The sequence below is a fragment of the Balaenoptera physalus genome (assembly GCF_965194825.1).
Source record: "Balaenoptera physalus genome assembly, chromosome: 15".
Taxonomy (NCBI): domain Eukaryota; kingdom Metazoa; phylum Chordata; class Mammalia; order Artiodactyla; family Balaenopteridae; genus Balaenoptera; species Balaenoptera physalus.
In genome coordinates this window covers 46,397,699-46,424,786 of record NC_138894.1, presented here as the reverse complement: position 1 = coordinate 46,424,786, position 27,088 = coordinate 46,397,699, and the positions used below count along the sequence as shown (strand labels likewise).

At 36.3% G+C, this 27,088-nt stretch overlaps 2 protein-coding genes across 6 annotated transcripts in view; one reads left to right on the top strand and one right to left on the bottom strand.

Annotated features, from left to right (window-relative positions):
* Positions 1 to 8,038, bottom strand: part of PUS10 (pseudouridine synthase 10) — a 66,480-nt gene extending 58,442 nt beyond the window's left edge. Inside the window, exons 1-4 of one of the 5 annotated variants that reach the window (XM_082426629.1) lie at positions 7,671 to 8,038; positions 4,638 to 4,778; positions 1,649 to 1,912; positions 815 to 901 (exon numbers count right to left, since the gene is read on the bottom strand). In XM_082426629.1, the coding sequence (XP_082282755.1) occupies positions 815 to 901; positions 1,649 to 1,912; positions 4,638 to 4,763 (477 nt within the window). In that variant the 5' untranslated portion in view covers positions 4,764 to 4,778; positions 7,671 to 8,038. Of the gene's footprint in view, positions 1 to 814; positions 902 to 1,648; positions 1,913 to 3,253; positions 3,419 to 4,637; positions 4,779 to 7,450; positions 7,639 to 7,670 lie in introns of those variants that run through there. The other 4 variants (XM_082426631.1, XM_082426630.1, XM_082426628.1 and 1 more) reach the window with 4 other exon arrangements.
* An 87-nt stretch (positions 8,039 to 8,125) lies between these two features.
* PEX13 (peroxisomal biogenesis factor 13) overlaps positions 8,126 to 27,088 on the top strand; it is a 37,314-nt gene continuing 18,351 nt past the window's right edge. The window contains exons 1-2 of the mRNA XM_082426650.1: positions 8,126 to 8,284; positions 25,802 to 26,496. Of these exons, the coding sequence (XP_082282776.1) occupies positions 8,193 to 8,284; positions 25,802 to 26,496 (787 nt within the window). The 5' untranslated portion in view covers positions 8,126 to 8,192. The remainder of the gene's footprint in view (positions 8,285 to 25,801; positions 26,497 to 27,088) is intronic.

Genomic DNA, 27,088 nt, shown 5'->3' with positions numbered 1-27,088 from the left:
CTTAAAATCACTCTACTCTTTTTCACTTCCCAGCTCTTCGCTATCATTTATCCAGCCTCAACAAGTCTTAAGTCAATCTTTAGCCTTTTAGGGACTAATAAACATATTCACCCAAAGAAAATGATGTATAAGATGTAAGGTGATGCTTTGGGATTCTTGGGGAAAATATACCTCATACATATAAATGGATGTGTTTACAGCTCATTATAATTTGAGATTACAGAGGCCATTCTCTCTATACTACATTTAACAGTATTAACAAAGATAGTTTTGTGTTTTCACATCAGTTTCTACACACAGGAACGTTACAATAATGACTACTATTATTTTTTTCACTTACCAAAAGAAAAAAGTTAAAATAAATATGAGGCTATTTCTCTCCCTTTTTCCATTGACTAAAAGAGGTGCCGTCTTTTTATATTTTACTCTGGAAAAGAGAAGGCTTATCAAAATTAAAATGATCTTATCCTAGGACCATCATAAAACACATACATCTGCCCCAAAAGATCTCTGAAGTCCTGGTCAAATATCTTTCTCTGATCAACATGCCACTCAATGAATGTTGCTACTGAATAAGGACTTTTTAAAAAGATGGCAGTACTGTGATGAATAAACTAACTTGAACCAATAATTCCTTTTCTCATCCATTCACTCAACATCATTAAGCAGCTATAATAATGTAATGCTTTCAGTCATTCAATAATTCATAAAATGTGAAAATATAATATGGGAAGGAATATTTATACTTTCCTCTTTTTTTAGAAATTTCTATTATGTACTTCACATATAGTTTTATGTATGTAAATGACCTTACCTCTCTTACAGATAGCTGTGGTGGGAAGGAGATTGACAATACCAAGTTGGTGAATTCAAACCCAGAGGCCTCAACCTTTTGGCACACCTAAAAAAGTATTACATAAAAAATATTTTTTAGTATATAAAAAAGTATTATATAAATTCCCAGGAATTGCTGAAAATTTTACACTAATCTTCATAACATGAATTTTTGGTCCAGGAGATGACACTGCAAAACTCCTAAACTTTTACCTTTGAGTAGGAAACTCTCACAAACATCCTGAAATCAAATATTTGCCAACTATGACCCTGAGGACTGATATCACAAGGTGCCAAAAGAGCCAGGACTCACCTGCAGAACAACCTGTTGAATGTCAAAATACTTTTCTATTAAGTCACCTGGTAATTCAGAAAAGATTTTAAACAAAATAAAGCCAAATAGGCACTCTTGATACCTGGAAACAAAAAGCAATCCCACCTTCAATCATGTACCTTCCTCAAGGCTGTAACACTAGTCTTTTCTAGACACTAAAAGGTATGACTAAAGAAGAACTTTTCTCTAACTCCTTAGCTATGTTAAACAGCAAAGGGAAAACTGCTACATTTTTGTTCAATTGAACATCACTCATAACTGAAATACATGGATACATATTTCATTAATTTTCAGACATGTTGATACTAAAGGTAATTTGAGAATAGTAGGCTTTTTTAAAAAAAAATTAAGAAAACGTTCTAATGATCCATTTGTGTGAAACAAGTTGAAACGAATGGCATTGCTCCTTTGGATACAAGAATTCTAGGCTTTAGAACTGAAAATCTTTATGAATCACATATTAATAAAAAAAGAGTTTACCTTTTTAATGAACTCTTTTTCACAGAAATCTTGAAGAATTCCTAGGCATACATTGCATACATTTAAATTTGAGTTCTTGGAAGCAATGCTTCCATCTTCAATAATCGAGGTCTTTCCCTCTCCATTTTGACTCAGATTATCCATCCCATCAATCCCATCTTCTAGTTCTTGTAGTCGAATTTTCTTGGGAGGTGGGTTTGGAACTTCTGAAACTAATTCATCTTTTTCAGTTTCCAGAAATTTTTGCAGTTCATTGAGCAACTCCTGGAAAGTTAATTAAAAAAAAGTAATGACCCTTTGACAATGTCCTTAAGGGTAAGATGAAGCGTGAAAATTATGATATATCACAGACTTATACAATGCTGACTTATATCAGTTCTGGAGCAATCAGTTAGTTTTATTAGCCAGCACTGGCTTTCAGGAGAATTTAAAAGAGAATTCCTAATTCCTATAATATATGTGTGAATATTTTTTCAGAAGAGTTTCATACATCAGTGAAGCTAAAATCCTTAATCTGAGATGGAAAGGCTCCATTAACAAATTTATTAATTTGGCCTGTAGTTCTGTTGTGAGGGTCGTTCACTTGCTAATTTCAGCAAAACAAACAAACAGAAACAAAAAAAACCAACTTCAATTCTAATTATTAGCAAATAGAAATGCAAACTGAATTTCCATCTATGCTAGGTTATTTAATAATCTCACAACCACTAAAACTTCATATGTACAATATTTAATATGAAATATGAAAAATTACATAGATTAGAAGTCTATTAAGTAAAAATAATTTCTAGGCAATTTACTAAACAAAGGCAAACAGATGCTGGCAATGCTGAAATTTGGCATCATAATTACAAACCATTTACAGGCATTAATTGAAAAAAGCCCTCTACTACATTCTGGTTTGCCTAATTTCTGTCACTTTTTGTATTGGAATGTAAAAAGTGGCATTCCTTTCAAACCATTATCATATTTCAGACATTCCACTCATCTACATACTCAGAGGAATTTTCTTCTGTTTTGTCTAAATTAGGCAGGTTTTATTATTCAGTTGTTGAATAAATATCCTTTTGAAATTCACTCATATTACAATTTACTGACTCTAAAGGGAAAAATCTTTCACTCAAACAAATTTAATTCATTTTATTAAGACATGAGCTCTCCTATTAAATCTTTAACAGAGAAATACATACTCATACACATATACACATACAGGCATATTATGGCCCACACAAGTATGTTTATTATTACCTAAGACCTATAATGTCAATATATCATACAGATACATGCATGTGTACGTATATCACATGAATAGAAAGTATCAAAATATATTTACCCAGAAAAGTCCTCAGATATTTTCATGTTTATTTACATAAGATGATACAAAAGTTGGTAACACTAAGTTTCTTTCTATAATATATATTTTAAAACTTATAACATATGTATAAAATAATAGATTATAAATGTGTCTGAAAAAAATTGTAAGGCAAGTTACACAAACTCAATCTTATTACTTCATAGTCATTATGCATATAAAGGAATATAGATGCATATATTAATCATCATAGCATATGTACCATTTCCAGTTTTCAAAGTGTTTTCACATACTTTATTAGATATTGTCCCTTAAAATCCTGTGAGGTGGATGTTATCATCACGCCCATTTACAGAGAAGAAAACTGAAGCTGGAAAGTGCTGAAACTGGGATTCAAATCCATGTCTTCTAGCTCCAAATTCTAGGCTTTGGATTCAGACAGACAGTTCATATCCTAGCTTGCTCACTTAATAGCTGTGTAACTTTGGGCAGGTTGCTTAACCTCTCTGTGCCTCAGTTTCTTCATCTGAAAATAGAGACAATCATAGTATGTACTTACCTAATAGGTTATTGTGAGGATTATATGAGAGCTTGACATATAATAATGCTATATGAATACTGGATATAATTATTTCCAAAATAATAGAAATACATAGGAGAAATGACTGCTATTGCTAACTCCTGGGCAATTTTTTTTAATTATAGGAAACTGAATGTGTGTGTGTGTGTGTGTGTGTGTGTGTGTTTGTGGTGTATTTGTACTGTTTATAAGTACATACTTACACATATGTATATAATTACTATCTGCCTCTGAAAAGAACATCACTGTTAGAATAAAATATATTTCACAAAATGTTATATATTTTATATGAAATATTCTATTAAATGTCAAAGCTCTCTGTATATTACCATAAATGTCAAAGACCTCAGTGTATTACTTTTGCTATTAATAGTGGTAAATGATAATAAGCATTTACTTCTAGAGAGTTGCAAACACCTATGTGTAAACAAGTGGTAATACAGAAAACAGAAAAAGAAAAAAGGCAACCAAACCCACCATGCTTCCACCCCCCCATTACATTTTACTAATATCTGGTGAGACGCACTATTTTGTGATATTCTGTTTAGATATTCTTTAGGAAAGGTCTATGCAAACATTAAATGCACCAGCGAATTGCTTCACAAAGATCTCACTACATTAAATGTTAAATATAATCACTTAAGAAGGAACTTAACATTTTACATGGTAATGGCAATTCCAAAATTACCATTATCGGTAACTATTTTATTAAAAAATTTAATGAAGAGTTATGAACAGATACTTGCCCTCAAATACACAGGTATTGATTTAAGACCCTTTCTTAACAGAAAGAGAGGAAAGAAAGAAAAGAAAGAAAGAAAGGAAGGAAGGAAGGAAGGAAGGAAGGAAGGAAGGAAGGAAGGAAGGAAGGAAGGAAGGAAGGAAGGAAGGAAGGAAGGAAGGAAGGAAGGAAGGAAGGAAGGAAGGAAGGAAGGAAGGAAGGAAGGAAGGAAGAAAGAAAGAAAGAAAGAAAGAAAGAAAGAAAGAAAGAAAGAAAGAAAGAAAGAAAGAAAGGAAGGAAGGAAGGAAGGAAGGAAGGAAGGAAGGAAGGAAGAAAGAAAGAAAGAAAGAAAGAAAGAAAGGGAAAATACTCTTACCTTGCAGGGAAGTTTGTATGGTGCATGAAAATCCACACCACAGAATCTGAAGATACATCTTGGACAGGTACCAGTACTGAGCAACAACTGGGCCACATGCTTGTTTTCCACAGTCAGTGGAAACATATTAAATAACTACAAGTAGAAAAAAAGAAAAAGTAAAACTAATGAGCACCTTTTGTGTTTTACTTTCACAGACAAATATATGGTTACCTTTAAGGATAAAAATCTTTAAAGATAATACATTTATATTTGAAAATCACTATTTGGTATTCTCCAATAATGTCCCTTTCATTATATCCATATTGAAACAAAAACTTGAAGGCAATTTATTAAATGGATCAGGTAAAAGTTTCTAACTGTCAAGGACTTTAACATTCTGGATTATGATAAAGTGCATCAACATAACTAAATCAATCAAAAGACATAAAAACTTATAAAAAATGGCTGTCTCTAAGGAGGGTAATGAAAACAAGAATACAGAGTGTAATTCTGCTTTTTATTTTGTACCATTCAGTATTGCTTGAGAACACAGAGTTGTAAATTCAATAAACTTTCCTGTTAGAAATAAGAAATGAGTTTGCTAGAAAAAATAATCAGATCAGTCTACGTTATGTAATACTTGACTGACCTTAACGATAGTTAAGCAGTCAAGTATTCAAAGCAAACTGATCAGATTCAAAAACATCAACTTTACTTTGATGAAATAATAACTAAATAACCAACTATTAGCAAAATGAGAAAAATCTTCTCCTTTCATACACAAGTAAAAACTCCAACAAAAACAAATTAAGTGCAAAATATTTGAGTGATTATTGTCTAAAACAAGTTGCCACTTTTTTGCAAATTGAACAAACTCACTTGGAAGTAAATACTACATAGAGAATGGGTTCTTGTTGCCAGGAAGGAGGGGGTAATAAAAATTAAATTACGTAGTCATTCTGTTTGGAGGGAAAAAAAGGTCTTCTGATTAATGAATCAGCTCACATTACTTTAAAATGAGGAACTAGTGATATTTTATAAAATCATGATTGCATGGTAATGGTACTGAGGTCATAGAGATAAAAGATTGTGGCTCCTTTAATTTGTGCAGTTTCATAATTCAAATGAACTTAATATTTGTGGAGGGTGAAGCTCTTACCAACTGCTTACTATAAAAATGTGACTCTTAGAATTAGTTTGTGTTTTCTAACCCTTTAAAACCCACTACTTACTTGCAAGTTTCTAAATGTTTGTGGCCACTTATCAAGAGTAGATCCTTGACAGAAAATAGATAGTACTATGGAACTCTTCACCATAAAAATAAGTTCAGCAGGCAGGACTACAAAAACCAGATTGCCTGTGGCTGGGTTCTAATTCAGGTGAATATGTGAGTTGTCAGGGAGGGGAAGGGAAGAAAACCAAGCTTCTCTGGACACACCAGTGAAAACTTTCAGACACCCAGATTGGGAAATACTGATGTAGGATTGCCTAAGTAAATTTGAGCTCCAGAAAGTACAGAATATGTAAAGAACACCCTCTGCATAATGAAGCTCTGTGTGATCATCGTTATTTACAAACGATCTGAATCCCTTCCCCCAGCTCATTTAATCTAATAGTTTGATGCTGATAAGGGGTTGGGATTCTTTGGGGAGCTGATTATCAGCATTTAAAGTGTATCCCAACTGCATTCCCCTCACAGAGAAACTGTTTCTATCTCGTCCTTTTTTTCTCCTCCTTTCCATTAGCTAAGGTCAAGGATTTCATTTAATTGAGAATTAACCTTTAACTCAGAAAGAGAAACAAATAAACACTCCTGTCCAATAAATACATCCAGGAGTGAGTGCTTAAGAATACTTTGTATCAAAGATTTCCCAGGAGACTTAAGTTAAATAGTTGTATTAAAATGTATGCTTTTTCCCCCCTTTGGCTTAAAGACAATGTTTGTTTCTCCAATAGGTTCACTAGAATAAAGGTATCACGCTAGTCAATAAATGACACATTATAATCTCTTGGCTCTAAAAAGTTTCCAAACCCGTTCAGAATTAGGAAATCTCCTGTCTTGAGTAATTTGAAGAGGTCTTAAAAGAGCAAAACAAAACCCTCTTCCGTAATTATGTTAGTAATCGAATGGCCTTACAAATTTCTCAAGATCATTTTCACCTAGCAACAATCTAGCGACTTCCCAAGCGCGTTAACATTAGGAAAAAATACGTTCTTAAATTTGGTTGTTTCATCTTGATGTACAGCGCTGAAATGACAGGATTTCATAAGACATCAGAAATCAGTTGTTCCATATTAGATTTATTATCTTTGAAACCAAGCCCTGAGAAATGCATCCCGTACTGTAAGGTTTTCATTGTCGGTTGCCTTTAAGATGTTTGCTTTTCGTTTACGTGTTTACTTTACCCAAAGAACTGGAACATATCATTGCAACAGAATCTCTTCCCAGGTGTCAGGATCCTACGGCGATCGACTCCCTGCGCCACAAATCAATGGTAACTAGCCCCGTCTCTGGTTTACTAGAGAAGATGGTTTTTCTTTTCACTTCTCGGACGATTACAGAAACTGTTTATTACAAACAGGCCAGGAGCAGGCAAAATAACCAGGTTGAGTCTCACATCCCGGGATCTTTTAAAACTCATTTTCATACAGAAGGGTGTCATTCGTCTTGTGGGGTGGGGTTGGGGTGTGAATTTTTAAAGAAAGGCGCTCGTAACTTCATCGCGCTACCGATACACTCAGCAGTGGAATCTACTCTAGATTTCTGGAAAGTTCAACCCCAGGTCTAACCTCCAGTCTTTCCTTTGGCCAACCAAGAAAGCCCTTCTCACCTTCAGTCGGGTCCAAAAACACTTCCCACTCACCCCTCCTTGCTAACAAAGCCTCTCCCACAGGAAGGAAACGATCCCTTCCATCCACACCTCTCCGGCACGCAGTCCTCAGCCTCTCTCCTCAGACCTCCCTTGCCTCACCTTCTCCCACGGAGCCGGAGCCAGAGATTTAACCCCTTCCAGCCCTCAGAGGGAACGGGGAAGACTAAAGACAACGCACCTATTGCGTCTAGCAATTCTCTTCCCCGAGGAAACGAGAGCTATAGAACGAAAAGTACCAGCTCCCTCACGCGAGGACTGAGTGAATTCTTCTCTGCTTGTTTGCAGAGAAATCGGTCAAGATGCCTGGCCGGCCGCCACGCACCCTAGCTGCCCCGCGGGTGGAGGAGTGCGTAGGGCATTACTCCCGTCCGGGTGCAGGACTTGTCCCAGGCAGCCTCCGTGGGACTCTGACGTCTAGGACATTATAGCCGCCACCAGAAATATAGATGAGCGCTTACCCTCCGTTTAGAATGGAAATTCTTTCCAGGGCAAATAAAAAGAGACCGTTTCTTCCCATAGGTTAGTGGCATCCTCCTAGGCTGTAATCTCAGCCAGCAAAGCACCACAAGCCACATCCTGACTGCAGGGGAGGGCCGGGTGGAGGGCTCGGTACTCTGCATGTTGTGCCTGGCGCTCAAGCAGCTGGTGTCCTCGGGCCTGGAGAGTCCCAGCGCAGAGCGGGAGCTGAGAGGAGGCGGAGATGGCGTCCCAGCCGCCGCCTCCCCCGAAACCATGGGAGACCCGCCGGATTCCTGGGGCCGGGCCGGGGTCAGGACCCGGCACCACTTTCCAGTGAGTGTGCGATTCTTCAGGCTGCGAGTTTTGTGGGCCGTAGCGGGGACTTGGCAAGAAGCGGTTGAGGCCGTTGTTGGGTGTGAAGTGTCCCCTCCCCCTCTCAGCCAGCCCCCACCCCCACCCCTAGCCTTAAGGGGGGTCGAAGTGCTGCCGGGGCGCCTGTAAGGGGAATTTCGGTGTCAGCTGTTTCTGACTCGGCGGCTCTCGGCAGCGACGTTTTCGGGGGGGTGGGGGTGTGGGTGGCGGTAGTCCTGAGTTCTTGTCTGGGTGGCGGTGCTTGGAAGAAGGGGTCAGGTAGCTGTCCCTTCTGTTTGGGGGACACCCAGACTGAACTGCACGACTCTCTTCCCCCCGCCACCCCCACCTTAAAGAGTTAAGACTTTCAGTCCGTAGCAGGTGAGAGAGGCATTTGCCCGCCCCGGCTCGTTAGGGAGCAAAGTCTCTCTAAAGCTTTTAACCATCTCTCGACAAGTTGGTAAAAGCCCAGAAGGTCACTTTCACACAACTGGAACTCAAGCCTGTACAGTTTGCGTTCTTTTCCAGCATAACTCAGCAGTGTTTCGGATAAAGATTTGGAAAAGCAACTTGAAAGCGGGAGTTAAAAACTGAGGCCTACGAGTGGCCTTTGTGTGCTAGATAGTGTGTGATTTTTTCCTAAGGCCTGTGGTTTTTTGTTTGGTTTTAATCAGTGTTAAATGGATCTACAACTCAAAAAAGGTTAAAATGAAATAAAAGAGAAGAATTTCACAGCCTTGCGTGTTTTGTGTTGGGTGGATCTGGACATTTTTTAAAAAAATTTTTTATATTGGAGCAGAGTTGGTTAATAATGTGTTAGTTTCAGGTGTACAGCAAAGTGATTCTGTTATACATATACATGTATCTATTCTTTTTCAAATTCTTTTCCCATTTAGGTTATTACAGAACACTAAGCAGTGTTTCCTGTACTATACAGTAGGTCCTTGTTGGTTATCTATTTTAAATATAGCAGTGTGTACATTGTCAATCCCAAACTCCCAATCTATCCCTTCCGCCCTTGTAACCATAAGTTCTGTTCTCTAAATCTGTGGATCTGGGCATCTTAATTCAGATGGTGAGACTCGAATGTCAGATTGCCTACTGTGGTAGGTTTACTTCCATAGAAATCCCCACCATACTGGAACGTATTTCTGCTATGTTCTAAAATCTTGTAATTTTTGTAAGGTGTTTGAACACAATTGCTACTTTAATAATGAAGGTACATAAGTAGTAAGCTTTAATTATGCTATTAAGTTGGGGTGACACTTTCTGCTACTATTTTTAAATAAATTTATTTATTTTATTTATTTTTGGCTGCGTTGGGTCTTCGTTGCTGCGCACAGGCTTTCTCTAGTTGGCAGCGAGTGGGGGTTACTCTTCGTTGCGGTGGGTGAGCTTCTCATGGCAGTGGCTTCTCTTGTTGCGGAACATGGGCTCGAGGCGCATGGGCTTCAGTAGTTGTGGCACACGGGCTCAGTAGTTGTGGCTCTTGGGCTCTAGAGCGCAGGCTCAGTAGTTGTGGCGCATGGGCTTAGTTGCTCCTCAGCAAGTGGGATCTTCCCAGACCAGGGCTCAAACCCGTGGCCCCTGCATTAGCAGGCAGATTTTTAACCACTGCGCCACCAGGAAAGCCCCTTTGCTACCTTTTTTTATGAGTGGTTTGACCTTCTTTAAAAATTTGGACTGTTCTTTAGAAGAGAGACGTTTTATTTTTGAATCTATTAAAGTTCTGTTTATGTAAAATTAACCATTTTCCCACTTTTTAAGAAAATGTGAAGTATTTTAAACACCTAGAGACTGGTAGAGAGTAAGATGATGAATACTTGTGTATTAGCTCCCAGCTTTAAGAAATATTAATATTTTACCAGATTTGCCTCAGATTTTTAAAAAAATAAAAATTAGAGCAACAGTTAAACCCTCCCATTCTTTTTTCCTACGGTGACTACTGTCCCTATTTGGTTTTTATTGTATACAATGTTTTTAAACTTCAGTATTTAACTTTGTGTGTACATTACATATGTATATATGTATGTATTATTATTCAGTATATTTTTAGACTTTAAATACATTCGAACTGTATGTATCATTTGCAAAGTGTTTTTCCACTAAGTATTATTTATTTTGAGATTTATCTTGTTCATTCTTGTAACTGTACAGGCATACTTGGGAGGTATTGCAGGTTGGGTTCAGACCACCGAAGTAAATCAAATATTGCAATAAAGCGAATTGAATATCGCAATAAAGCGAGTCACATGAGTGTTTTTGGTTTCCCAGTGCATGTAAAAGTTGTTTACACCCTACTGTAGTCTATTAAGTGTGCAATAGCATTATGTCTAAAGAAACAATGTACATAACCTTAAAGATACTTTATTGCTAAAAAAAAAATGCTAACCATCATCTGAGCCTTCAGCCAGTTGTAATCTTTTTGTCGGTGGAGAGTCTTGCCTCGATGTTGACTCATTGGAGGTGGTTGCTGAAGGTTGGGGTGGATGTGGCAGTTTCTTTAACTAAGACAACAATGAAGTTTGCCACATTGGTTGACTCTTCCTTTCTTGAACATTTCTCTGTAGCATGCAGTACTGTTTGATAGCATTTTACCCGCAGTAGAACTTCTTTCAAAATTGGAGTAAATCTTCTCAAACCCTGATGCTGCTTTATCAACTAAATTTACATAGTAGTCTAAATCCCTTGTTGTCATTTCAACAATCTTCATATCTTCTTCACCAGGAGTGGATGCCGTCTCAAGAAACCACTTTCTTTGCTTATCCGTAAGAAGCAGCTCCTCATCTGTTAAAGTCTTATCATGAGATTACAGCAATTCAGTTACATCTTTAGGCTTCACTTCAATTTTTAATTCTCTTGCTATTTCCACCACATCTGCAGTTACTTGCTTCACAGATTAAAGTCATCCATGAGGGTTGGAATCAACTTCTTCCAAACTCCTGTTAAAGTTGATATTTTGAACTCATCCTATGTATCACAAATGTTCTTAATGGCATCTAAAATGGTGAATCATTTTAGAAAGGGTTTCAATTTACTTTGCCCAAGTCCATCAGCGAAATCACTATCTATGGCAGCTATAGCCTTATGAAATTTATTTCTTAGATAATAAGACTTAAAAGTCGAAATGACTCCTTGATCCATGGGCTACAGAATGGATATTGCGTTAGCAGACATGAAAACAACATTAATCTCATTGTACACCTCCATCAGCTCTAGGGTGACCAGTTGCATTATCAGTGAGCAGTAATATTTTGAAAGGAAACTTTTCTTCTGAGCACTAGGTCTCAACAGTGGGCTTAAAATATTTAGTAAACCATATTGTAAACAGATGTGCTGTCATGCAGGCTTTGTTGTTCCACTGATAGAGCACAGGCAGAGTAGATTTAGCATAATTCCTCAGGGCCTTAGGATTTTCAGAATGGTAAATGAGCATTGGCTTCATCTTCAAGTTCCAGCTGCATTAGCCCCTAACAAGAGAGTCAGCTTGTCCTTTGAGGCTTTGAAGCCTGGCATTGCCTTCCCTCTAGTTATGAAAGCCCTAGATGGCATCTTCTTCCCATAGAAGGCTATTTTGTCTGCATTGAAAATCTGTTGTTTAGCATAGCCACCTTCATTAATTATCTTAGCTAGATCTTCTAGATAACTTGCTGGAGCTTCTACATCAGCACTTGCAGCTTCACCTTGCACTCTTATGTTATGGAGATGGCTTCTTTCCTTAAACCTCGTGAAACAACCTCTGCTAGCTTCAGACTTTTCTTCTGCAGCTTCCTCACCTCTCAGCCTTCACAGAATTGAAAAGAGTTAGGGCCTTGCTCTGGATTAGGCTTAAGGGAATGTTAATGGCTGCTTTGATTTAGCTAGATCACTAAAACTTTCGTCATGTCAGCAATAAGGCTGTTTCACTTTCTTATCATTAGCGTGTTCACTGGAGTAGCACTTTTAATATCCTTCAAGAACTTTTCCTTTGCATTCACAGCTTGGCTAACGGTTTGGTGCAAGAGGCCTAGCCTTTGGCCTATCCTGACTTTTGACATGCCTTCCTCTCTATGCTTAATCATTTCTAGCTTTTGATTTAGAGGCGTGTGACTCTTCCTTTCACTTGAACACTTAGAGACCATTGTAGGGTTATTAATTGGCCTAATTTCAACATTCTTGTGTCTCAGGGAATAAGGGAATCTCAAGAAGAGAGAGAGAGACATGGGAGGAAAGGCTGGTCGCTGGAGCAGTCAGAACACACACATTTATTTTGACAGTTTGCTGTCTTATAGGGGCACAGTTCATGGTGTCCTAAAACAACTAGAATAGTAACGTAAGAGATCACTGATCACCAAAACAAATATAATAGTAATGAAAAAGTTTGAAATATTGTGAGAATTACCAAAATGTGACACAGAGACATGAAGTGAGCAAATGCTGTTCAAAAAATGGTGCCGATAGATTGGCTTGACACAGGGTTGCAACAAACCTTCAATTTGTACAAAGCACAATCTGCAAAGCACAGTAAAGCAAAGCATCATAAAATCAGGTGTGCCTGTAGTTCGTTTTACTGCCATAGGATATTCTGTTATATAAAAGCAAACTATTTGTTCTGTTATAGATATTAGAGTATTAGTTGTTAAATATTTAAAGCTACTGCAATCAACATTCTTTTTTTTTTTTTTTAAATTTTTTATTTATTATTTATTTATTATGTTTATTTTTGGCTGTGTTGGGTCTTCGTTTCTGTGTGAGGGCTTTCTCCAGTTGCAGCGAGTGGGGGCCACTCTTCATCGCGGTGCGCGGGCCTCTCACTATCGCGGCCTCTCTTGTTGCGGAGCAGAGGCTCCAGACGCTCAGGCTCAGTAGTTGTGGCTCACGGGCCTAGTTGCTCCGCGGCATGTGGGATCTTCCCAGACCAGGGCTCGAACCCGTGTCCCCTGCATTGGCAGGCAGATTCTCAACCACTGCGCCACCAGGGAAGCCCCAATCAACATTCTTGTGTCTTTCTCCTTGTGCACGTTTCCAAGAGGTTTTCTGGGAGGAAAGTTGCTTGTTGGAAGGGTATGCTTATCTTCAAGTACTGACTATCACCAAGGTGCTCCTCGAAGTGGTCGTATACCAATTTTTACGTTTTCACTAGCAAGGTATTCTGTTTCTCTACATTTTTCCCAACACTTGATGTTATTTTGTAGTACTGTATTTACCAATCTAATAGATGTGAAATGGTATTTAATTTGCACTTCTCTGATCAGTAATAAAATTGAGGATCTTTTTGAATGTTTATTAGCCATTTGAAATTTTTTCTGTTGGTCATCTTTTGCCCACTTTTATGTTGGCTTTATCTTTGCTTATCAATTTGTAGGAGTACTTTATTGTTTGTACTGATCCTATTTTGTTTTTATCTTTCAATCTATGGCTTGTTTTATTGCTTTATTTACATTCATGTTCATTTTTGTTGTACAGATATTTTAATTTTAATATAGCCAAATTTTTCATATTTTATTTGTGCTTTTTCTGTCTTGGTTAAGAAACCCTTTCTACCTCAGATAAGGAAAATTTTTCTCTATATCTTCTTTTAACTGTTCATTTCCCATTCATATCTTTAATCCACCTGGAACTGGCTTTGTTGTACAAAAATCAGTGTGAAATAGAGAATTCAATTCAATTCTTTTCCATGTGGATAACTTATTGTCCCAGCACCATTTATTAAGTAGTTTATTCCATACTACTTTATAATGCCATCTATGTCATACCAAGTTTTCCTAAATGTGTGGTTCTGTTTGGGGGACTTTATAATATGTTCTGTTGCTCTATTTATCTATTCTTATGCTAACACCACACTGTCTTTATAATAAGTTTTGATATTTGGTATGTCAAGATCCTCCACACATTGCTCTTCTTCATAATTGCCTTTGTTGCACTTAGCCTTTATAAAAAGATTTATTGGGATTTTTATTAGAACTTTATATTTTATTGGAACTTTTATGTAAAGATCAAGTAAGCCTTTTCATCCATGAATATTGTGTAAGGTGCAATTGGTGAGATTTTGACATTCTTTTTTGCTTTAAGTAGTGTTTTATAATTGTTTCCATGAAGTCCTTTCCCATCATTTATAAGATATAGATATTTTATCCACATAATGTCAGACTCTTAATTTATTCTGATGGTTTGGTTGAAATTCTTTTGAGCCCCATGTTGACAATCCTATCATTTACAAATAAGCCAGCATAAGTTGCCAACATCCTTGTATTGGTCCAGACTTTCATTGGAATGCTTCTCAAGTCTCACTATAAATTATGTTTGCTTTTTGTTTTTAATAGATATCCTATCAAACTTCTATCTCTCTACTTTGCTCAGATTTTTATTATGAAAGGGTATTAAATTTTATGAATAACTTTTCTGCATCTGTTGGGATAATTATGTGTTTTTATTTTAATATGAAAATGTGGTTTATTGCATCAATTAACTGTCCAGTGTTGAATCATCCTTGGGTTTCTGGATGAACTCTGCTTAATTTTGATTTTTTTTAAAAAAATACAATGCTGAAATCTAATATTTTAAGATCTTTGCATATATGTTCCTAATTGGCCTATAATTTTCTTTCTTTGTATTATACCTTTCTGGTTTGGTATCAGAGTTTTGTAGCTACAGAAATTTTTCTATTGAGTCTAATTTTTATTCCTTTACAGACTATGTTCTCCTTAGCAGCCTTTAAGATTTTCCCTGATACCTTGGTCTTCTACAGCTTTATTAGGCTCTATCTAGGTTCAAATATTCAGATATACATATGTACGTGTATATGTTTTCCTTATGCTCAGCAGCTACAGTGTTCATGCTCAGTACCCACAGTGTTGAATCCGAGGATTCACGTCTGTCTTTAATTCAGGAAAACTCTCACGAATCCTATCTTTAAATATTGTTTGAGCACTATTCTTTCCCATCTCTTCTTCTGGAACTACTATTAAACATATCAGGAATAGTTCTGCTCCAAGTAACAATATCTGACTTTCTGTGCTTTCAAGTATAGAGGCATTTATTGTTTAGTTGACAAGAAGTCTAGAGATCTGCTAACTCACCATTGTCATCAAGGGACCTACATTTTTCTTGGCTTCCTTTTTCTGTCAGCTTTCTGACATTTTCAGTCATCTCTGTCTTACTCTTGCTCCTTCTAAAGGAATCTTTTTTTTTTTTTTCCCCCAGCAGTTATACTTTGTTGGGCTTCAGTGTATTTTTCATTATATTATTTTTGGTGGGATTCATAGAGATACTTGAATCTGACTTGATCGCTTCTGCCCATCCTCTTTTCATTTCTCTGACCCCAATTACATATATGCTCTATATTTCACTATACACTCTGTATCTTACACTCTTTTCTGTATGTATCCTTTTGTTACTCGTGCTTCATTCTGGGTATTTTCTTCTGAACTCTTCTAGTTCACCGGTATTTTTCTTTCAGTGTGTCTAATCTGATAGTAAACGAATTAGTCATTGAGTTCGTAGTTTCAAGTATTTTATTTTTTTAGTTTTAGAATTTCCATTTGGTCCTGCTTTATAGTTTCTATTCTCTGCTGAAAATCTCAATCTTGCCTTTTTTTTCCTTGAATATGTATAGCATAGTTGTTTAGGTCTCCGCCTGATAACTCCATTATCTGGATCCATATGGATCATTTTATATTGGCTAATGTCACTCATTTTTTTTTAACGTGTAGTTTTGTCATCATAGAGGCTCAATTATTTTTCAGTGAGAGCTGGGCATTGTATATAGATAATTTAAGGCGATTTGAGGCCTAGGATGGTCTCTTCCTCCAGAGAGTTTTACTTTTGACAGGCACCTTGGGCCACTAGCGATCTAAGATCATTTTAATAATTTCAAATTTGAGCTAACTTGAAATTGTGGTTTTCAGTTTCTGCCAGGGCTAGTCTATTTCTTGTTAACCTATTCCCCCTTACTCCTAGCATGTGGCTGTTTAAAGTCCCAGTCTGAAGTGTGGGCATTTATCTTGTCCCTCTTTTGGGGCTTCTGAGCTCTAGTTTTTGTCTCCTTAGCCCAGAGAGTCTATTAAAAGCTCTACTCAACTTCTCATCCTGTCAGCCATCTCTTCTGGAATTGGTCCTCTTCCCTTGAGAAACATCTAAAATGGGCTCTCTAGGTTTTCTCTTACTCCTGGATCTTGACTCTAATTCCTCAGTGTCTTGTCCTCTCATGCTTTAAACAGATAATTTTATATTTTTTCTAGCTTTTCTAATTGTTTTCTGTGAAAGAGTTGGTCTGATTACCTAGAATACCATTACTCGAAGTAGAATTCCGCAAGTTCTATATTTCTACTCTGTTCCTTAGTGTACAACAACTAATTTTCTTTTTGCCTCATAGTTACAAGATGCCTTGTGGCTGTGGGCATTGTGTATAAGATTTCTAATGAAATTTTTTTCATATTTACATGTGTTTTTTTTTTTCAATTTTTATTTCACAGATGTTATTGCTACATTTATCTCTTTGACTTTTTTAAAATCAATTCATTCAATTCATATTATTCTTGTTCTGCTTATCTCTTTGACCATTTTAAACATATTTAGAATCTTTGATGAGCTATTATATAAAATTAGTTTTTCCTTGAATGACTTTTCATTCTTATTGTTGATTTTTGTTAGTTTGGTCTCTTTGTGTTTTTTTTTTCTTCTTGTGTGTAGTATTTTTGATATGTCCATTTTGAGTGGGAATTTTGGGGTTCTGTTGTCTCACTTTTCCTTCTACATTCAGCTCTGTCTATCTGGTAGGCTTCCTGTTGCTTGTACCTCCCTCTCAGCATCCACTCTCCATGTAAGAATCTGGTATAAAGTGGGTTAGATTAAGGATATCACAGATTAAGTCATTGAGTCAGTTGTTAACTTTTTTCATTTCCTGAGTTTGAGGCTTTATCAGAGTCTTCCCCCATTCTTAGTTTTGTAACTTTCTAAAAATCCTAAAGTGTCGTCAGCAAATTTTATAATCTCTTTTACCACTGTCAGCAAATTTTTATGAGGCAAGGTGGCACTTCCCAGTCCCCAGCCTCAAGCAATGAACTAGTTTCATTTGAGTGGAGCACTTACCCTCAGAGCTGCTTCATCCAAACCTGAATATACTACACTATTTGGTAGTCTACTGACCCTTTTTAAAGTTTTGTTCCTTTTTTTATGATGTAATACAATCTGAGGTGAACAACTTCGCTCATGATTTATGCTTGCCAAAACCTTTAGATCAAACCTTTAGATGCATACTTCCAGTTTATACTTCCAGTTCATACTTCCAGTTTATACTTCCAGTTTAACTGGAAGTATAGAAGATAGGGAATAGTTAAACAACATTTGGGGGAAACACAAATCCAGAATGTGGGACACTCTAGAAGAAATTGACTGGACTCTTCAAAAAGTCCAGGACATTATTGTTCTGTTTAGATGAGAATAGGGACACAACCAACCAAATGCAATATGTGAGACTTAATTGAATTTTTGTTTCAAAAAAACCTAAAAAGACATTTTGACTTTTACAACTCAATGATAAAAAGACAAATAACCTAATTTTTTAAATGGGCAAAGTATGTGAATAGACATTTCTCCAAGGAAGATCTAAAACTGGCCAATAAGCACATGAAAAGACACTCAATATCATTAACCATTAGGGAAATGTAAATCAAACCCACAGTGACGTACCATTTCACACCCACTAGGGTGGCTATAGTAAAAAAGACAGATAATAACAAGTGTTGGCAAAATGTAGAGAAATTGAAACCCTCATGCACTGCTGGTGGGAACGTAAAATTGTACAGTTGCTTTGGAAAACAATTTGGCAGTTCTTCAAAAGGTTAAACACAGAGTTACGATATGACCCAGCAGTATCACCCCCAAGAAACATGAAAACATATGTTCACACAAAAATTTGTACATAAATGTTCATAGAAGCATTAGTCATAATACCCCAAAAGTGGAAACAACCCAAATGTTTATCAACTGATGTATGGATAAATATAATATAGTAATAAAAAAGAATGAGGTACTGATACATGCTACAACATAGATGATCCTTCAAAACATTAAGGGAAAGAAGCCAGTCACAAAATACTACATATTGTAAGTTTCATTTACAGTAGATCCTCATTTTTTGCAGATTCAGTATTTGCAAACTCTCCTACTTGATGAAATTTATTTGTAACCCTAAAATCAGTACTTGAGGCATTTTCATGATCTTTTCAGACACACATAGAGCAGTGAGAGATCTGAGTCATCTCTCAGCTAAGGTTGAACAAAAAGCAACATTCTGGCTTCTTGTTTCAGCTCTCATACTGTAAACAGGTGTCCTTTTCAAAATCAATTAAGTGCCAGCCACGTTTTTCACATTTTTGTTGATGATTTCACTGTCTTTAAATGGCCCCTAAGCATAGTGCTGAAGTGTTCCTAGAAGGCCTTATGGAGAAAATATTAGCATTAGATAAACTTTGTTCAGACATGAGTTGTGGTGCTTTTGGCCATGAATTCATTGTTAATGAGTCAACAATGTAATTAGATAAAGTATCTTTAAACAGAAACATACATAAAAAAGTATATGTATTGATCAGTAGATGAAAATGTTGTGACCAGAGGCTTGAAGGAACCTAACCCTTTGTTTCCTCCAGGAGCAGTGATTCAGTATTTGCTGATTCATTGTTTGCAGGTTTATAGAACATAACTATCGCAAATAACAAGAATCGATTATATAGGAAATGTCCAAAGTAGGCAAACCTATAGAGACAGACAGTAGATTAGTGATTGCGCAGGATTGGAGGAGAGTAAGAAATGGGGAGTGACTGCTAATAAATATGGGATTTCTATTTGGGATGATGAAAGTGTTCTGAAATTGCGTATGGTGATAGTTGTACACCTCTGTGAATATATGGAAAACTGTTGCTTTTTATACTTTAAATGGGTGAATTTTATGGTATGTGAATTTTATCTCAATAAAGCTGTTTAGACAAAGATATTTGAGATTAATGGATGTTTTGAATATCAGTTGGGTAATAGATGATATGGAATTATTAATTTTCAAAGATGGGAAAACAGTATTATGTTTTTGTATAAAATATCTTTATTCTTAGGAAATGCCTGCTGAGGTAGTTAGGAGTAATTTATTAGGTCTACAAGTTAATTTCAAATAGTTCAAGAAGTTTTAAAAGACTAGAGAGTGATAAAGAGAAAGCAAATGTGGCAAAATGATAGCAGTTGTTGAATTTAGATAGAAGGTATGTGGATACTCATTGTACTTTTCTTTCAAGTTATTTTTTTTTCCTGTTTGAAACTTTTCAAGATAAAAAATTGGGTGGGGGAGACTTTGCACATTCAGCAATGAGAATAAATCATTTGTTCTTCTAAGTCATAGGCTTCTTTAGTTCTTATTACGCTTGTTGTAACAGAAAGCAAGACTGTACATGAACGCTGAATGCACTTGTGTATGCCGGAAACAGACCACATTAAAACCAAAGAAGAGGGAATTCCTTGGTGGTCCACTGGTTAGGACTCCTCACATTCACTGCCGAAGGCCTGGGTTCAGTCCCTGATTGGGGAATTAAAATTCCACAAGCTGAGCAGGGCAGCCAAAATTAAAAAAAAAAAAACACAAAGAAGAGTAAGAGGAAAGCTCTTTATTTTTTTATTACCAAATGTTTAAATGTAATTCCCTATAATTTTTTAAGTTACATATTTATCACAATTTATGAAACAATACAAAGATATATAAAGAAAAATCTGTATTAATAGTCTGTGTGATATATGTGTATTAAATATTTACTAATGAAAGACTCCAGTATAGTGTTTGTATCAGTACCTATTTATATGCTAAGCACTATAGTTAGGTGATGGAGAAACAAGGAAAGCTCCCGTGCCTTTGAGGAGCTCGCCGTTTACAGGAAGAGTCAGATGTATAAATAAATGTAAGATACTGTACAAAATATGGACAAAGAATTATAGGAAGGACTTTTGATGATGGCAGAATAAGTACTTTAGAAAAAAAAAAAACTATTGAGGACAAGTAGAAAGCTAAGCAGAATATAAAACATCTGCTGGAAGGCATTATAGGGCAAAAAAGAAAATAAAGATTTATGGAGCCCAGATTCAGGAAAGTTAAAAATTCACAAAGGTGAGCATGGCCTTTGAAAGCACTTTTCCCATAGAAGCTTCTGCTGATTTCAGAAGAAGCAGCTTAGATAATGAAGCTAGTTGAGTAGAACTTTTGACAAACTCTTTTTTTTTTTTCACACACACACACACACTGTATTTTATTTTTACAAGAGATAAATAGACTGACACCAAGCATTGTAAATGGATGACCACAACAAAAGCAACAATGATTGCAATTACCAAACACGAAACACACTCATACTATGCCATAATATTGACATTCAGTCCAGTAATCCTCCACTGTAACAGCTCCTTTACTTTGCAGTGAAAATTGATTTCTATATTCTTTGCCTCTGAGTCCTTGTGGGATTTTTTTTTTTTAATTCAAACAGAAAGTCACAAAAATTATAATCATCCTCATCAGTTCACTCAGCCCCATGTAATTAATTTTTTTTTCATCTTGATCTTTTGTTAGCACTTTTATGAGTTCATAAGTTTTTCATTAGAGTTCTGAAAATAATTATTCATTCAGTTCAGAAGTATAGTTACCAGAAACCTGTACTTGTCAGAGTCTTTTCTATGAATTCCTTGAAGATGAAACCCTTTTATAGGAACATATTTGCAAAAGCATCAGAGTACACCCAGAACTGTCTGTAACTGACAAAAGACTTAAAAATGACCACGGTTAAAGATTTGATGAAAGTTCATAATAGTACAATTGACAAGGAAATTTAGTTTTTTCTGAGATGTACATTTTAAAGTAATAACTAGAATTATGACTTATAACATTATACCAGAACATATAAGAATTTTAGAAATTTCACATAATGTCTGAAACATTTATGTTAACATATTTCCATACAGATAACCCAATGAAAGTTTAGTATTAGTTGTTTTGTTTGTTTTTTTATACTGCAGGTTCTTATTAGTCATCAATTTTATACAGATCAGTGTATATACATTGACAGACTCTTGAAGCATGGTTGGAGTTCAGACGTCTTCCAAGACGAGATACTGATAAATTACCCATACCTAATGTTAGGTACCTCTAGATATAAGGGTATAAAAGATACATCTAGATATAAGGGTATAAAAGAAGTAGACAGGCCCTTATAGGAACAGAAGCCCAGCTTCAAATCATCAATTCCTGAAATTAAATTAGGGACATCATGAATTGATAGTAGCCTTAGCAGCCTGCCTGAACCAAATTAGAGAATAGTTCAGAAAACAATATCCAGATACATATTACTATATATAAAATAGATAAACAACAAGGACCTATTGTATAGCACAGGGAACTAATGTATAGCATAGGGAACTATATTCAATATCTTGTAATAACCTAAAATAGAAAAGAATGTGAAAAAGAATACACGTATTCAGTTTTATATGTGTGTGTGTCTGTGTGTGTGTGTGTGTGTGTGTATATATATAGATATATATATCTATATATATATCTATATATATATCTGAATCACTTTGCTGTACCCCTGCAACTAACACAACATTGTAAATCAACTACATTTCAATTAAAAAAAAATGAAACAATATCCAGAATGAAACACATCTGGAGAAAGAGAACATCATCCAGAATCTCAAATTACTGCTACAATAATAATTGCTGACGCACAGCAAAATCAAATAGCCAGACCCAGGAGGACATTATGTAACATAAATGGCAGCTAAGTTAACATCTGGAAAAACAAATTCATAGGGACTCTAGATATTGGAGTTAGCAAAGAGACTTTAAATTATCTTTAATATGTTGAGGGCAATAAAAGAGAAGATGAAGAATTTTGGCAGAGAATTGGAAACTATTAAAAGAGGAAAGGAATTTCTAGAACAAAAAATACGTAACCAAAATTGAGAACTCGTTAGGTTTAGAAACAGATTAGACACCATTACATAGAGAATTAGTGACTTAGAGCAGTACTACTCGAAGCATGTTCTGTAGCTACTGAGAGTCTATGGGCTGGCTGCTATTTTTGAACTATGTAGTAACAGTCCACAACAAGATAGGAAATTTGTATCAGAATGTAGAACAAATTGACCCTGAGCACACCATTTAGTTCAACTGGCATTTTCTTTTTTTTGTTTTAATTTTTATTGGAGTATAGTTGTTTACAATGTTGTATTAGTTTCAGGTATACAGCAAATTGAATCAGTTATACATATAAATATATCCACTCTTTTTTAGATTCTTTTCCCATATAGGCTATTACAGAGTGCTGAATAGAGTTCCCTGTGCTGTACAGTAGGGTCCTTATTAGTTATCTATTTTATATATAGTAGTGTGTATATGTTAATCCCAATCTTCCAATTTATCCCTCCACCACTCAAGTGGCATTTTCTTGATAGCAAAACTTGCTCTGTGAAGAAAGAATTTGTTCACTTACATTATAGTGCAAGCTCCTTATCTTGCGGATTGGCCCCTTGAGTAGCAGTGACCTAAAGAATAGTTGGAGGGCTTCCCTGGTGGCACAGTGGTTAAGAATCCGCCTGCCAATGCAGGGGACACAGGTTTGAACCCTGGTCCGGGAAGATGCCACATGCCGCGGAGCAACTAAGCCCGTGCGCCACAACTACTGAGCCTGCTCTCCAGAGCCCGCGATCCACAACTACTGAACCCACGTGCCACAACTACTGAAGCCTGCGTGCCACAACTACTGAAGCCTGCGTGCCTAGAGCCCGTGCTCTGCAACAAAAGAAGCCACCGCAATGAGAAGCCCATGCACCGCAATGAAGAGTAGCCCCCGCTCGCAGCAACTAGAGAAAGCCTGCGTGCAGCAACGAAGACCCAACGCAGACAAAAATAAATAAATAAAATAAAAATTAAAAAAAAAAAAGAATAGTTGGGAAGAAAATATCTAGAAGGAAGTACAAAGAGACAAAAGGACAGAAAAATACAGAAAGGAAGGGAAGAGATTTAGAGGATGAAGCAAGGTGTATTTTACAGATAGAAAAAATAAATAGTCCTTTAACACTTGAAGCAGTGCTTCTCAAAATATTTGTGATGATGACCAATAGTTTTTATAAAATGCAGTAAAAATATCATAGCAGTGTCAAATTACTTAAACACAATCTCGTTTTCTGTACTTTTCTTATTATAGATTGGTATAAAATGGTTCATAAAATAGCACTGGTCCACAGAACACATTTTAAGTAGCATGATACTAAAGAAATTAAATTCATAATGAAAATTCTTCCCAGTAGGAGAATTCCAAGCCCATATGATTCACTGGTAAACTCTAGAAACCTTTAAGGAAGAAATAATTAACTTTTCTAGAATATAGAAAAGAATGAAATACTCCCCCAACTCTTTTTAAGAGGCTAGTTCAACCTTCATGTCCAAACCTGACAACGACGTTTACAATAAAAGCATATTAGGGGGCTTCCCTGGTGGCGCAGTGGTTGAGAATCTGCCTGCCAATGCAGGGGACACAGGTTCGAGCCCTGGTCTGGGAAGATCCCACATGCCGCGGAGCAACTAAGCCCATGAGCCACAACTACTGAGCCTGCGCGTCTGGAGCCTGTGCCCCGCAACAAGAGAGGCCGCGACAGTGAGAGGCCCGTGCACCGTGATGAAGAGTGGCCCCTGCTTGCCGCAACTAGAGAAAGACCTTGCACAGAAACGAAGACCCAACACAGCCCAAAATAAGTAAATTAATTAATTAAAAAAAAATATTAGGACAGTCTCATTCATGAACATAGATATAAAAAAATCTTCAATAAAATAATTGGCAAACCAAATTCAGAAATATATTGTGGCCTACTTGATTCTACTTCAGGAATGCAGGTTGGTTTTAACATTTGAAAATTAATGTAATTCATCAAAGACAAAGGAAAATATTCATATAATCATCTTGATAGGTGCTAAGGAATCATTTGATAAAATTCAGCATTCATTCGTGGTAAAAAAATTTTATCGAAAAGAAATAGAAAAGGAACTACTAAATCTACAACAAACATAATTATTGGTGACATCTTGAAAATTTTCCCTTTGAGATTAGGAATGAGATTAGGAATGAGATTAGGATACCTTCTATCATCCCTTCTATTCAAGATTGTACTGTAGGTCCTAGATGCAATACCTTAATAATCAAAGCTGTAAGAATTGAAAAAAGGAAGAAACAACCTATTGTTATTCACATACAATATGACTGCAAATCCTTAAGATTCTAGAAAATACAAAAGAAGAATCCAAAATAAGGTTGCTAGATATAAGGACCATATTTTTTTTAATCAATTATTTCTATATAACAGCAAAAAAGTGAAATTTTAGAAAGACACCGTTTACAATAGCATCAAAACAATCAAATATATAGAAATAAATCTAAAGAAAGACCTCCACACAGTAAACTATAAAACATTGAGACTCAGTGGTTATTTTATTTATTTTTTAATTAATTTATTTATTTATCTTTGGCTGTGTTGGGTCTTGATTGCTGCGCATAAGCTTTCTCTAGTTGCCCGAGCAGGGGCTACTCTTTGTTGTGGTGTGCACGCAGGCTTCTCACTGAGGTGGCTTCTCGTTACAGAGCATAGGCTCTAGGTACGCGGGCTTCAGTAGTTGTGGTGCGTGGGCTCAATAGTTGTGGCTTGCGGCCTCTAGAGCGCAGGCTCAGTAGTTGTGGCTCACAGGCTTAGTTGCTCTGTGGCATGCGGGATCTTCCCGAACCAGGGCACGAACCCCTGTCCCCTGCATTGGCAGGTGGATTCTTAACCACTGCACCACCAGGGAAGTCCCTCAGTGGTTATTTTAAAAAACTATTATTAAGAAAAATCTTTAAAAGACATAAGTAAGTGGAGGATGTTATATTGAGTTGAAACTCTAAATATAATGGAGATGTCGACCACCTCAAATTAATCTACGAATTTAAAGTAATCCCAAACCAGAATCTCAATAGGGCTTTTGTGGGGAGAACAGTGTAGAACTTCAAACTCTGATTCTAAAATATATATGGATATTCAAAGGGTCAAATAGCCAAGACACTCTTGAAGATGAAAAATAGTGTAGGAAGATTTGTCTTATTGGATATTAAGACCTATTATAAAACTACAGTAATTAACATAGTGCCATTTAGGTGTAAGAATGGACAGATATCGAGTTGTAACTAACCCTGAGGAAATGGACATGTGTCTTAAAAAGAAACCACAGATTGAAGATACTACTAATAATGCAGCATAAGTAAACAAGAATATAGAGTTCAGTTAGCTCTTTTATCTTATCCATTTTGTCTTAACACAGATTCTAAGCATCTGGATAGTAGAGACTATTCCTTACTCTTTAGTAGGATCTGTCATAACACTAGGTATATACAAAGTGTTTAATAGTTACTTTGAATGGATTTATTGTGTGCTTAAGTTACAACTTTGAATCCTTTTTGGTTTTAGATCTGCTGATTTGGGTCCTACTTTATTGACAAGACCTGGACAACCAACACTTACCAGAGTGCCACCGCCTATTCTTCCAAGACCATCTCAGCAGACAGGAAGCAGTAATGTGAACACTTTCAGACCTGCTTACAGTTCATTTTCTTCTGGATATGGTGCCTATGGAAATTCATTTTATGGAAGCTATAGCCCTTATAGTTATGGGTATAATGGGTTGGGCTATAACCGCCTTCGTATAGATGATCTTCCACCTAGTAGATTTGTTCAGCAAGCTGAAGAAAGCAGCAGAGGTGCATTTCAGTCCATTGAAAGTATTGTGCATGCATTTGCCTCTGTCAGCATGATGATGGATGCTACCTTTTCAGCTGTCTATAACAGTTTCAGGGCTGTATTGGATGTAGCAAACCACTTTTCCCGATTAAAAATACACTTCACAAAGGTTTTTTCAGCTTTTGCATTAGTTAGGACTATAAGGTATCTTTACAGACGGTTACAATGGATGATAGGTTTAAGAAGAGACTCTGAGAATGAGGACCTATGGGCAGAAAGTGAAGGAACTGTGGCTTGCCTTGGTGCTGAGGACAGAGCAACTAACTCAGCAAAATCTTGGCCAATATTCTTGTTCTTTGCTGTTATCCTTGGTGGTCCTTACCTCATCTGGAAACTGCTGTCTACTCACAGTGACGAAGTAACAGGTAAGAGTAATAGAATGGGTTCAAAAACCATATAACAATCTCAAATTTCAAGAATAGATTAAATTAGCTTTCTTTATTCATTTGTATTTAATATTTTGATCCAGTTATATTTTCAGTTAAGAACTTCAAAACTGGAAGAGGAACATGTAGCAAAAACAGGCTTGTTGATTTATTCTTTGTTAGTTCAGTTTAACAGCACACATTACTTAACTACTGTTCACAAGTCACTGAACTTGATGCTGTGGAAGATACAAAGATAACATAGGGCATAATCCCTTTATCTTTCTAAAACTTACTGGGAGAGAGGTGGGCGAGACACATAAATAGGTAATTGTAATGAGGCATAAAGAGTGTAAGTAGTACGACACTTGGGGAGAAACATAAGACTTATTGAGCTTTTTTAAAAATTATTTTTATGAATTTTATTTTAATTATTTTTTTATACAGCAGGTTCTTATTACTCATCCATTTTATACACATCAGTGTATACATGTCAATCCCAATCTCCCAATTCATCACACCCCCACCCCCACCCCCCGCTGCTTTACCCCCTTGGTGTCCATACGTCTGTTCTCTACATCTGTGACTCAGT